Raw genomic sequence first — 14223 nt, 5'->3', positions numbered from 1 at the left:
AAATCCCCCAACAACAAATCCTCAAAGAAACAACTGCCCAATAAATAAGTGGGCAAAAGACTTAAAGAGAAACTTCTCTGAAGAAGAAAGAAGGATGGCCTATAGACACATGAAGAAATGTTCAACATCCCTAGCCATAAAAGAAATGCAAATCAAAATAATATTGAGATATCACCTCACCCCAGTTAGAACGGCAAAAATCAAGAATTCTAACAACAACAGATGCTGGAGGGGATGTGGACAGAAAAGAACCTTACTTCATTGTTGGTGGGAATGTAAACTTGTTCAACTTTGGAAATCAGTATGGAGGTTCCTCAAAAGACTTCACATAGAACTCCCCTATGACCCAGCAATCCCACTTTTGGGCATTTACGCAAATGTTTACAAACAAGACCACACTAAAGCTACCAGCACAACTATGTTCATTGCAGCATTATTTACCATAGCCTCCTGAGTAACTAGGATTACAGGCGTGAGCCACCAGCGCCCGGCTATTGCTCATGTAATTGTAACCCCTCTGTATGGTATTTTCACAATAAAAAACTTATTAATACAAAAATATTCCTGTTTGTCAAGGATAGCTGAGCCCTGCTCATGGCAGGAGAAAGCTAGAGCAACATTCCAAATGAATGTTGAACAACTGTGAAAATTATAGACAGTCATCACACTCCATTGGGCTTCCTACACCACACGTGGTTTCTCCCAAAGTGTACACTTGAAGGAAACAGGTAGAAGAGGCCTGGCCTTAAACAGGTAGAAGAGGCCTGGCCTTTCCTGTCCTGGTCTTAGAAATCATACACTGAGCTCCCACTAAATCTGTTGATTGAAGCCATTACAAATCCACCAGACCTCACGGGATACAGGAATGGTGCTGCCATCTTTGGAAAATGAAATGTGTTAATGGAGTTCCACTCCTCATCATTATGTAGTTCAGTAGGGATGGAGGAGCAGGATATGCAAGATGTTACCTCCCCTAGGACAGTGAAAAGCACCAAGCTCAGGGCCAAGATCCTGAAATGTGGAACTGAACTACTGATATTCTAAGTGGGAATTAGCACATGGAACTCCTTGCTAGTTTCTGGAGTCTCAAGCACTATCAGGGCTTCCTGAGAATTTAGGCTATTATGGGTTATACTTTCTGAAAAGATTCAAATAGATGGCAAGCAATTAATGTTTATGAACAAAAATATAGCCAAGTATTTGTTATGTGTATGACACATACCTTATGATCTATTGGCCATGAATCAGCCCCACACAGACTATGTACCAGTCACAAGTCATCAGAGCCTCTGAATGGATGTTTTCATAAAACAGGAAGGGAGGGAGGGAGGGGAGAAAGCAATCAAATATATAAAATGGTAGCCCAAGCTTAATAGACAATGTGGTGAAGATGCCAGCTATGAGAGGCACATAATATACTTCCAGCTTATAAGCACTACAGTATAAGTTTAGAAGCCTATAACTGTAGTATCTCAGTATAGATATTAAATGCATCAGCTGCAGAGCTAAGCCCACCACATTCATTGATTTCTTTGAGTCCCATCCTGTCTCACCTCCAGTAGTTCAAGAAGCAAGCATGCAAGAGAACCCAACCAACTTGACAGAGATTCTGCTGCCTGCCATCCAAGTGGTTTGGAATCAAAGTCTCATCTTTGATTCCAAATATTCACACTCATACTCTGCTAGGTGGTAACAGGAATCCGCTCTGTTTCTGTTTCTCCAGAGGCTTAGACATTCAGGTGTAGCTGTTTCCACAATTCTAGAGCTCTGCTGACCTAAGGAGAGCTTTTCCATTTCTTTTGACGTCATATGATAATCATCCTATGATTATCTGAGTGGAACTCAGAGGCACTCCTAGACCAGAACTCTGTATTTGGAATTATACTGGGCCCCCATTCAACAACAAACATGGGACTGCTATTGAAAGAATGAGAGCTTCTGACTTTCTACAAGGAGACAGGCATCAGCTCCCACCCAGGAATACCTCACTGGACACCATTTGCCCTTTTCCTAATGGCTTTTCTCACCCAGCCATGTATGTCTTCTTATTTCCTCGCTAGAGTATGCGCCCCTAATCCATTGCTGTCCAGGCCCTGTTAAATAATCTTCGCTTTTCCTCCCCAGGGCCAGCTTTATTTCACAAGAAAAGCCAGTTGGTGCTTTAGAAATGTCAGGGTTTCTACACATCTCTTTTAGATCAGTGCTTTGATGAGCCATCCATCTCACAGTCACTAAGCCCCTTAGGGCTGACATTTTTTCAGAAGCATTATCCTTCGGCCCCAGGCTCTAATTGGTTTCACTCTTCTGCAACATGACAGAGGCAGCCAGCTCTCTGTTGAGCACAGCCTTCACACAGAAATTACAAGGCTGGGGGATTGTGCTCTGGTGGGTACTCAAGTCCCTCAATCCCTACCACAAGTCCCCTGGCTCTGGCCCTCTATAGAAAGGTGCTTTCTTGAGCAGCTTTCCTGAGTCCAGTGGCAGGTATTAACCTTTAATTCCTGTGTTCTTGTTATCTTTTCACAGGAATCGACTATCTCCACCCAGACCTGGCCTCCAATTATGTAAGTACAAGCTGATTTGGGGAGCACAGAAGAATGCATGCTTTAAAGTGTTCTGGTGCCCCCTGGTTATTAGGAATATACCTGAGTGTAAATACACCAAATGTACACACAGAATTAAGCATGTAAAAACATGGGGTACACACATGCACCCAAAATGCATGTACATATGCACTCACAGACACACTGAAACACACATTCATGTGTGTGCACGCGCGCGCGCGCACACACACACACACACACACGTACTAGAACAGCCCATCTTATTAGAGCCACAGCTCTGGCCAAAGGCAAACGTCAAAGCATGGGGCCTGGCAGCAAGCAGAGGTGGCAGCTTTGTAAGAAAAGAAAACAAGCTGAAGTTCGAAAGAACAGAGTGCCAAGAAACTAGGTACAGAGCAGGTGGAGAAGAGAGCGACTTGGCAAGGCTTAAATCAACTCTAGCTGACAATGCTGAAGGGAAGGGTGGAAACGAGCCATTTAGGTTCTTGCTGACCAAAACAGAGGCAAAAAGCCACAAGCCTCAGCAATTCATATTGCAACTGTCACTTTATGAAAGTAAGAACATTATCTGTTTTTACTATTTTTATCTCTTATGACCTCTTTGCACTGAAAATCCCCACACTGGGCACCTCACTGAGCAACCTCTGACAAACAGGTGATTAACAGGACCACATCAGCTCTGCTAGGTTAGGACCACCCCATAACTCATGCTCTGCTTTCTTGATGAAACCTGCAAGCCCTTTAAACATGATTGATCCCTTTTTTCAACCTGAGACTACAATTTTAAACTTTGGTAAGTGCATTTAAAATTATCCCAACTAGCCAGGCCCAAAGAAACATAGGTCCCATGGTTTCCCTCATTTGCAATAACTAGTATAAGTCTAGGACAAGCAGAAAAGGTCAAAAGCTATATACATATGACCATATAAGATGATAAGTGAAATGAGCCCCAAGATAGGGACACAAGTGGTTTTTTTTTCTTTCTCACTATTTAATGTATTTAAAATGTACTATGTGATTTTTTTTGTTTCTCTTGTATGTTCTTCTGCCATGGTATAACCCCTATTTTCACTGTATTTGATGTCAGTGCCCTGCATCTTGTATATACATTTTTCTAATTTGGGGAGGGGAAGGGAAATAACAAAATGCTGAAACAAGGACACAGGATGACCCATTGTAACAATGAAATATACAAGACACTATGTTGAAAATGAACTTTACAGCTTGGGTGGGGGGGAAGGAGTTGTGGAGGTGGGAAGGAAAAGGATGCTAGAATAAAAACAAAGGAGGAGGTAACAATGCTCAATATATAGTAACTGTAACCCCTCTGTACAGGACATTTACAATAAAAAACAACATTTAACAAGCCCAACTATTAGTAAGCTATGCTGCCCCTATAAACTCCAGACCTAAGTATAAAAAATATATAATCTCAGTAGCTACAAAGACTTCCATTTAGAAGAACTAGGACACAACTAGAAGGATGTTAGCAAGCCATAGTTTAGGGGTAGAATTTCTGAGTGTCTTGCCCTGGAAGTATATGTCTACATTTCAAAATGGCACTGGGGGATTTTTTCCCTTTGTTTTTATTGTTGTTAAGTAGTTGTACCAAGAAGTTACAATTCCTTACATTGGGTCTTGAAGTGGAGATTTTATATGTGCTTGTTGCACTGAGCATCAGGAAACAGGTCAACAATGTGATTGTGTTCCCTACATGGGTCTTCTGAATCTAGAAGCATGCAAATTGATCTATGCATCTTTTTTTAATACTAAAGAACATAGAGTAAATCTCAGGCACAATTCAGCCACTGTGGTCCTAGAAAGATATGGCAGGCGTTAACCGAAGCTTTATTCCCAGTGATGCTAATCAGCATTTGTAGAGAAGATAGTAATAAACTGCATGAGAGTTGTGGAGTCTGCTCTATGGTCTTGTGGGTGTCAGTCATCTAAGTCTTCTTCCCTGTTCCTATGGCTGCTTCCCCACTACTAAAATGCAAGGAGCTGTCTGCTCACTTGTTCACTGACTTTCTTAAAGACATTCTCTGACCTCCTGACTGTGACTTAAACCTCAGTGCCTCTCTCTTTCTCCATAACTGCAGGCCCTGGAGATGTCTCTGATGGGAGACTAAAACAAATTTACACTTTCTCCAAGACTGCTATACTAAGGTCTATCCTTGTAGAGGAAAAGGATGCTAGAATAATGCACTGATACCAACTTCAAGGCCACACAGCACCCTCAAGAGCTGCAGAAGCACTGACATTTTTGGGTTTGGGTTTTTTTTTGTTGTTGTTTCTGTTTAGTTTTGTTAGTCATGGGGCTTGAACTTGTGACCTGGGTACTGTTCCTTTGAGCCATCATGCCACTAGCACTGACATTTTCTGAGATTCATTCCCAGGAACCAGAACCTTCGGAATATCCACATAAGGTTCTGCTAGCTGGTCTAAACCATCTTTCCCCTTGGAGTGCAACAAGATGGTGTAGTTTTCCATCAGGCTGGAACGTTGATGGCCCATTGCCTCTGGATGCACCCACAATTCAGTCCTCTGAAGGTCTAGGACACCATGATTAACCTTTCAATGCCAGCCCAGATGCTTCCTGGCAGTCTGTTTCCCATGCCAGTTGCCAGACTCAAAAGAGATCCCAGTTCAAGTAGTGAAAATGCTTCAGAGCTGTCAAGCTACAGCAGCTATGCTGACTTACCTGTCTAATCCTCATCTGAAACTGAAACTAGCAAGAGATGCTGGCTTTCTTTATTTTCCAAAAGTACTTTTATAAATTAAAAATAAATATGTATTTTCTGTAGAAAAATCAGAAATGTTTAAATAGATTCAATATTACCATAATAATATCAGGGTTTTTGTTTGTTTCTTTTGGAGGGGATGGGGTTTTGTTTTGTTTTGTTTTGTTTTGTTTGTCAGAGGTGGAGCTTGAACTCAGGACCTGGATGCTTTTTCACTCAAAGCTAGAGCTCTATCACTTTGAGCCACAGCACTACTTCCATTTTTTCTGGTGGTTAATTGGAGATAAGAATCTCACAGACTTTCTTGCCCAAGCTGGCTTTGAACAACAATCCTCAGGCCTCAGTCTCCTGAATAGCTAGGATTACAGCCAGCGCCCAGTTTACTACTTTCATTTTTAGTGTCTTGGTCTTTTGTTTCTGTTATGCATATTGTTCATAAAATTGGACTCTCATTGCATAGGTTACATTCCTCCAACCATGTGATAAGTCATACTTACATTGTTATGCTTTAAAATATTGTAATTTTATTTAAACATTTTCTAGTCCCTGATTTGTTGGACAGTTAGGATGCTACCAGCTGGTGCCTCATATGACAGCAACATGTAAGGGTAGAAAGATGCCATAAAGTGCTACGGAGGGGCTGGGAATGTGGCTTAGTGGTAGAGTGCTTGCCTAGCATGGATGAAGCCCTGGGTTTGATTCCTTAGCATCGCACAAACAGAAAAGGCCAGAAGTGGCGCTGTGGCTCAAGTGGTAGAGTGCTAGCCTTGAGCAAATATGAAGCTCAAGGACAGTGCTCAGGTCCTGAGTTCAAGACCTAAGACTGGCAGAAAAGAAAAAAAGAAAATGCTAAGGAAAGATGAAAGAATGGAAAAAGTTTGTTCTGGGGACATAAAACGAAAACTCAAGAGGTATGTAAACTATATTTTCACATGTCGCAAATTTGCCTGTGCAATAAGGTACCCAACATGTTCAGCAATTTCTCCCAAGAAAATTCTCACCACTGAATGACAACTGTAAAGGGAAAATGTTTTGTTAGTTCAGTTAAAGGAAACATCATTTTGGGGTTAAGTGTAATAAATAAATAGAAGTAATATATCCTCCATATCTGAAATGTTCAGGAGGGCAGGGATGTTATTATAGAGACAAGGTCTGCCCTACCATTAACCTAGATGACACTCAAATCTTAAGTAGGAAAAGGTAGGCCCTATACCAAGATGTATCTCCTGATCATTTCCATCCAGAGCATGATATGAACCTTGAACATTTATCAAACAGCTGGCACCTCACAATTTTTTACATTTCCACTTGGCTGTGAAAACTCTTTGCTTTCAGTGAGAAAACTGGATTCAGGTACCTCTTTCTTTTCTGGTCCTGGGGCTTGAACTCAGGACCTAGGCATTATCCTTTTTGCTCAAGGAAGGCTAGTGCTATACCACTTGAACCACAGCTCCGCTTCCTGCTTTTTGGTGGTTAACTGGAGATTAATGCCTAATGGTCTTTCCTGCTTGCTGGCTTCGAACCACAATCATCAGATGTCAGCCTTCTGAATAGCTAAGGTTACAGGTATGAGCCATTGGCACCAAGTCAAATACCTCATTTTTATTTTTCATCAGAGAGATCAAGCTGGCTGGATTTTTCTAGTCATAGCATCTCCCCTGCCCTGTCAGAGTTGAGTCTAAGGCTTGCTAACCACATTTATCTTCTTTATTTTTAATTTAAAAGTTTACACTAGGGCTGGGAAGGTGGCTCAGAAGTAAAGAGCTTGCCTTGCATGCATGAGGCTCTAGGTTCAATTCTTCAGCACCACATAAGCAGGGGAAAAAAAGCTGGAAGTGGTGCTGTGGCTCAAGTGGTAGACCACTAACCTTGAGCCGACGAGCTGAGGGACAGCACCCAGGCCCAGAGTTCAGGCCCCATGACCGGACCAAAAAAAAAAGTTTATACTATCACTGGCAGAATGGGAGGGGCAAGTAGCAAAGACCTCCCCAAGAGAGCCATGAAATCAGTGGACAATGGTAGGCTGGAAAATTATATGAACAAAAGGTTAGCAGGCAGTGTTCCATCTTGTTAAATGACTTAATGGCTTACATGGTGATGAGCTAGCCTACCACCCCTCTCAGGAAAGGACCTTTTAGGAGGAAGTCTTTGTTTAGGTTTCCTCAGAAGTAGACCTGAGACAAAGGTTTAAGCAGAAATGGGTTATTTGGGAAGGTGAATCAAAGGAGGGAAGGCAGCCACTGAATGATGCATTATCAGACAAGTTTCCCCACTGGGTAGCTGGAACTTCACTCACTAGTGAACTCTGGGGGCTGGTGTAGAATTTATGCACCACTGTAGTGATGTCACCTGCCACCTGGGTTACTTGGGAAATCTGATGTGTTCATAGCAACCTCAGCAGTCATTGGAGGAGGGCTGATCCCTCCTCCAACATTTATGTTTATAATGCAGCATTTCTGCCTCTCCAGCCTTGAGGAGAGGACAAGGCAGAGAAGCTGGGTATAGGCAATTGTGCTCACCAAGCACAAGATGGTGTCAGGCTAATGGATTAAGCAACAAAATCTGCCACAGAGGGTAGGATTAGAAATCTCTTGCAAGTTAAAATATATACAAAGGTCTATGTGGAAAGAAAAATGAAAAGATATTCTTCTGGTTACTGACTTATTTTCAGTGAAAAGTGAAAAATTCTACTCAAGGCTCTTCAGAAAAATCTCTTCATAATCAAACCAGGCAAAATGTTTCCCAAAGCAGAATCATCTACAAAGCTTGTTCATTCCTTGTATTAAAAGAGAGGGATCAGAGCATGCCAGCAATTCAGCGTTCTTTCCATTAAACTGAGAATTAAAATACTTTGAAAACTGCAAATCAATATATAAATGTAAATCATTAGTGTTAATTTAATTCAATAAATCTATATTGAGCCTGTTGAGTGTTTAGACCACAGGATAATAACAGCCACTTATATTATTACTCTATTGTTCTATGATTGAATTTAATCTCAGGGATCTGGTCCCACTAGTAAATGCTTACCATTCCAAATAATTAAGATTCTCCTTTCTCCACCCCAATAGTAATAACATGAAGTGAGTATTGGTGAAGAGGCTATTTTAGACCAGGTCAAAGTCAGAGCCTTCTTTACCCATCTTCTCTACATAAAAGCCTGAATCATTTCTCTAACTCACTATAATTGTTATGTGTCAGACCTGCTATATGAAAGCCTTGGAGAACAAGTGGAAAATAAAGTATAGATAGCTCAGAAGAATCTACAGGTCTGTAAGAGCCCAGGTGTGGAGATATGTCTTATGGGTGAGGGGCAGACAAAGGAGGAAGTGGCTGGTTTCTTTCCCTTGTGGCTTACAGTCCAGTAATCACTGCAGGCTTGTATCCATGGTGCTGACCTCTAGTCTGTGGAATAGAGAAGCACTTCCTCCGGAACTGGTAGAGTGTGGATAAGATGGCAGCTTTCAAAGTGTGAGAATGAGTAGGATGGAGCATCTCCAGCTTTGCTTCACAGACCTAAAGCCACGAAGAGGGGGGTCTATAAAATCTGAGGAGAGTCTTCATACTACCTGTTAAGGTCAGACCATGAGACCAGGACTAGAAGCCAAGTACAGTCAACTCTATATTTGTGGCTATGTACAGGCATTCTTCTCTTGTCCTTATTCCCTAAACAGTAAAGTGTTTTCTGTAGCATTTAAATTATATTAGGCATTATCAGAAACATAGAGATGGTTTGAAGCATAAGGAAGAAAATGACTGGGTTATATGCAAATACTACACCATTTTATACAAGCTTGAGCATCCATGGATTTTGGTACCCTTGGGTGAAGAGGCAGACTGTCCTGCAACCAATCACATGTGGATATCTGGGAACCACCATACTTCATTCGGAAGAAAATCCTAAGAAGCACCAGAAGGGGAGAAAGGAAGTGATCATGAAGGGTTTGTTATTAAGAAAATTGCCACTGAAGGTAAGAGGCACTTAATTTCCAAAAAGAGCTCAGGCAAGCAGTATAGAAGGAGCCTGTCTCAGAGTACCCACAAACTCCTGCCAATCACTAGGTAAGACTGCAGGGCTGAAGTAGAGGGAGAAAGCATCCGTTATTGGCTCTTCTGCCCTGCCCTGTAGTCAAACAGAATGAAGTCCAGCAGATAGGATCTTTCTTTTTTTCCTTTTTTTCAATTTTTTTTTTGGCTGACAGCAACTGCTGACAGCAAGGTTTCCGACTGACAGCGTAATGATATTGGAAACTGAGTCAAACCAGAGTATATCTCCTTCTACCCTATTCCCTGGTTGTGGATCCATAGATTAAACCTCTCTGAATCTCATTTCTTCATCTGTGAAATGGGCAGAATGAAACTTTGGTTAGGTTTCTTGGCATTGTCAGGTGTTTTTGAGATAACATTTATAAATGGCCCTGGCACCTAATATAATGAATGTTCAGTAAACATCCATTGCCTTCCTGAAAGAGTTGCTGATTACAACTCAGCCTAATGTCAGGTTATGCTGATGAAGAAGCAGCCGAGTTGAGAATCAGGAAACCAGTGCAGTTGCTCAGCGTGATTCCCAGTGGGCTCAAAGTTATCAAAAGAGAAAACAGGGCAGCTGGTCCAAGCTAAGTAAAAGATTGTGAGACTAGGGAAGAGAAGACCAAAAAAGAAAAAAATCAGAGGATACTAAAATAAATTTCACAGACTCTGAAAGGCCAATACATCCAAGCAAAGAGGAGATAAAGGGACAGAGAACAGTCACTCTTCATGGCCAGAGATATAATGAAGAAGAATGCTACAGAGGAAACAGAATTCCTGATCTGCACCTCTGTCACAGGTCTTTGAACTAAGAGGATATTCATGGAAAATCAGATGGAAGGGCTAATTCAGAGTGGGTAAAGTGGGTAAGATAGCATTTTCTCCAGATGAGGTTTTCTCCAGGCCAAGAAAATCACACTTCCTTGTATTTAAGTGATCACAGCTGCAGGCCCCTGCCCTGAGGGTGGGGAGGAGTTGTTTCTTGCACAAAAACTCCCATCTTTTAGCCTGAAACATGGCTCTTCCTCTGGGGAGCTCCACGATCCTATGCTGAGGATCCTCTGTCTATGCAGATTCCTGTGTTTGTCCTTGAGTTTTTTCCACAAAGTCCTGAGTGCAGAAAACATGGAACACAGCATTGAGTCCAATTCCACATTCCCTTCCTGACCCTACAGTTTCTACTTGAAAGGGAATGAAGTAGATTTCCTACATCTTCCTAATTGTCATGATTTTAGTGATCTACAGTCAACAAGAATCTGAAAATATTAAATGGAAAATTCCAAAAATACACAGCTCATAAACAGTGTGCTATTGAGTCATGTAAAGAAATTTCAACACCATCTTATTCCCTCTCACCCAAGGTACAATTCATATCATGCCTTTGTCCAATTTCTCCAACCTGGATAAGCCATCTACCCCATTAGTCAGCAGCATTCTGATGATCAGATGAGGTATCTGAGATTATAGCTCTTGTGTTCAGTTTACATTCAAGTACATAGTAACCCAGTGTTATGTTATGGTGTATTGCCTATATCATTTATTCCACTCATCTCATCACACAGCTATTGTGGCAGCTCACATCTTTACAAAAAGAGTGAGTACAGTATAACATTTTAAGGAAGGGAGAACATATCCACATAATCTCTTTCTTTGTTGTTATTGTAGAGGGTTTGAACTCAGGGCAGAGATAGCTACACTACCAGTCCCTTTTTGCATTGGTTACCATCAAGATAGGGTCTCACGTTATCTCCTGCCTGACTTGACTGTGATCCTCCTAGATGTACTACCCTTTTTTTTTTTTTTTTTTTGCTGAGATAACAGGTACGTGTCACTGCATCTAACCACTAGTCAATGAAGATGGACTCTCATGAAACTTTCATTCCCTGGCTGGTATGGAACCTCATCCCCTGAACTCTGTCTACCAAATCGCTAGGATTAAAGACTTTAGCCTCGTCCTCACATAACTTTCACTACTGTGTTATTAACATTATTCTACTTTACTATTAGTTATTACTGGTCAGCTCTTCTAGGCTGAATTTAGAAATTAAAATATAGTGTATCTAACTGTGCAGGAAAAAGAATGGTATACAGTGATGTATACTAGAGCCTAGGCTCTCTAGGCCTTAAGTTGTTTGATATGTTTCCATGTGCTCCCTCCCTGTACCTCTGCTATCATCATTAGCCCTAGGAATAGCTCACTGGACCCAGAGGAGGATGAGAAGCACATGGAGAAGAGCTGATCCCACTGGCATAGCCTGAAATGCTGCCACTCACATTGGCCACAAAACCACAGTAAGAAGTGGAGCTGCCTAGCTGAATCTCACCAGTGCCAATCAAACTCCAGGCAACAGATAGAAACAAACAGCTCTGCCAGAACAGCAAAGGTGCCCAGCCTACACTGCCTGGAATTGCATCATAGATTCCTAAATTATATAAATGCTCACTGCTATATGCTACTGATGCGTTACAGTGTTTATGTGAAACTGTTGCCCAAGCAAGACCTCTCCCAGTCCTCCCCCAGTATCAGACACCCACCCCAATGTAACTTGAAAAGGAAATACAGATGCTTCCCACTGGTGGTGGGATTATGCCCCATCAACTCATCTAAATGAAAGATACCCTAAGTCAAAAGTACATTTAAAACATCTGACTAACAGAACACCCTTCTTTTGCTGAGCCTATTCAGAACATTTACATTCATTTACAGTTAGGTAATATAATCTTATGCCAAGCCTATTTTGTCATCGAGTATTGAATATTTCATGTCATTTATTGAATGCTGGAATCCAAGAAACATTGGCAATGCAGTAGGATATTGACTAGTGGTGGCTTCCTCAACTGATGGCAGGTCTGACAGCTGACAGGGAAGTGCAGATCAATGTACAGCCCAACATCACAAGACAGGACTGCACTGAGCATTGTTAACTCAGGGAAAGCATCAAAATTTGAAAGTCAATGTGAAGGTACATTGCTTTAGCACCATCAAAGGCAGATAAGGCAAGGTGAGAACTGTCTGTATAGATTTCTAGCCCTACCCTACATCAATTGAGTCAAAATCTTTAAGGTTATAAGCTTCATAGAAATGTTTAAAACCTTAAAGCCTTTCCAAGATTCTGATGTGATTAACTTGATCATTTATTCTGAGATTTTACCCATTTATTCAGCAATACTATTCTCCTATAGTCAATGACCACATCATAATTAGGTCACAGTTTGTAGGATAGTATTTGCCTTGTATGTACCGTATGTCCCTCTTAATACTTAGCATAATGTAAAGCAGGCATTGAATAAATATCTTTTAGCTTGTATTGAATATTATTTCAATACTGTTGCAAATGAAGCCAGGAGCCAAGCCATACCATGAACCTCTATCGATGGTGACTGGAAACTCTGATGTACAGAATCCTCTCATTTCCAGCTCCTCACCACCTCATTGGCAGATACCACCATTGAGTCTTTGTAGTTTATGACAGTGATGATAGAAATCAAGGACGATGGAACTTGAGATCTCATAGATATAGATCTAGGGAGAATATGATTTTCAAGCAGGTAATCCACATGTACACACCATAAGTTATTTCTTTTCTATCACATAGAGATCTTCTCAGGTTGGTGGAAATATAATTAGGTCCCCAGTGAGAGAGGACGAATTATACTCCCTGGTTCCGTTCAAAATCTGAAACATTATTGATGCTGCAAGGGTTGTTATTTTACCAACAGAAGTGCTTGTAAGAAGAAAAATAGCCTGGCCCTAAGCCTGCACTTTGCATTCTTTTCATGGGTTCTGACAGGTAACTGTCTCTGAAGAGCAGGCCTGTGGAGAGCTCTGAAGAGCTGCCAGCACTGAGCCCAAAGGAAGTGCCTCCAGCTCAGCAGCAGTGCGCACACCAGGGCTCCAGGTGGCACATGGCCGCCATGATAAAAGGATGACAGCTGGAGATGGGTACTGTTCTCTGAGACTGGGGATGACTCAGATGCCATGCAGTATTGATCACATACATTGCTCCAGGCTTTTAAAGCTATGAATATTTAAATAAGTGCATTAATAATGCATATAAACTTGAGTCTTAAATGCCCTTTGTGTCTTACTGAAAAGAGAGGCTGGCTTGTTTCCATGCACTGCTAAGTGCTGACCTGGTCCTAATGTACCTTCTCTCCAGGAGGCCAGCCTGAGAACTGGGTTGAGAACTGTTTTCATGAGTATTTGCATACACTGTCAGTCAAAATGACAATTATCTGACTCAATTCATAGACTAGAGGAAACTGTTCATTTCTCCAGATGCACATTTTGGCATAATCATAAGGAAAATATAAAAACTTAATTGTTTAATGAAATAAAACTCCTTGTTTGGACCTATAGTTAGAGCTACGGACAAAAGCAAGGAAAAAATATTTAATCAATCTTTTTTTTTTCCATATTGTTGAATTGACTCAACTTTGTTCCAAGGAACCCAGACAACACTTAAGAGACCCATGTTGACTTCCTGCTGTGTACAAGGTGCTAAAAAAAAAAAAAAACTAGTTTCTGCCCTCAAAAAAGTTTCCACATAGCTGTATTATTACACTATAATGTACTCAGTACTCTTTTAGAAGTAAAACACCATCCACTTGGGAATGCAGCAGAATGAACAATAAAATAGGTCCCCATTAGAGAAGGGAATCCACTGAAATGCATTTAAAGAGCAAGCAGTAACTTGTTACACTGAGGTAAAAAATTTTTTTCCTAGAAGGATATATAAGAACTTGTCTAGAAGGCTGATCCAATGTGTGAATGGCTTTCCACCAGAAGGTTGGCTTCTGCCAAGAAGCATAGACTAAAAGTAAAAACTCACAAAAAAAATCATTCTTACCCCCAAATTCCCTAAAGGCTTTTGACAAAACCCCAACTC

The 14223-nt window shown here is 41.2% G+C and overlaps 1 protein-coding gene across 1 annotated transcript in view; it reads left to right on the top strand.

Moving 5' to 3' along the window:
- The window catches only part of Pcsk2 (proprotein convertase subtilisin/kexin type 2), a 231922-nt gene that overhangs the window by 127841 nt on the left and 89858 nt on the right, over positions 1 to 14223 (top strand). Inside the window, exon 4 of the mRNA XM_013027061.1 lies at positions 2527 to 2564. Coding sequence (XP_012882515.1) covers positions 2527 to 2564 — 38 coding nt within the window. The remainder of the gene's footprint in view (positions 1 to 2526; positions 2565 to 14223) is intronic.

Source organism: Dipodomys ordii, unplaced genomic scaffold, assembly GCF_000151885.1.
Source record: "Dipodomys ordii isolate 6190 unplaced genomic scaffold, Dord_2.0 Scaffold99, whole genome shotgun sequence".
In the NCBI taxonomy this organism is placed as follows: Eukaryota; Metazoa; Chordata; class Mammalia; order Rodentia; family Heteromyidae; genus Dipodomys; species Dipodomys ordii.
The sequence above is the reverse complement of the archived record's forward strand: the minus strand, read 5'-3'. Positions and strand labels throughout refer to the sequence as shown.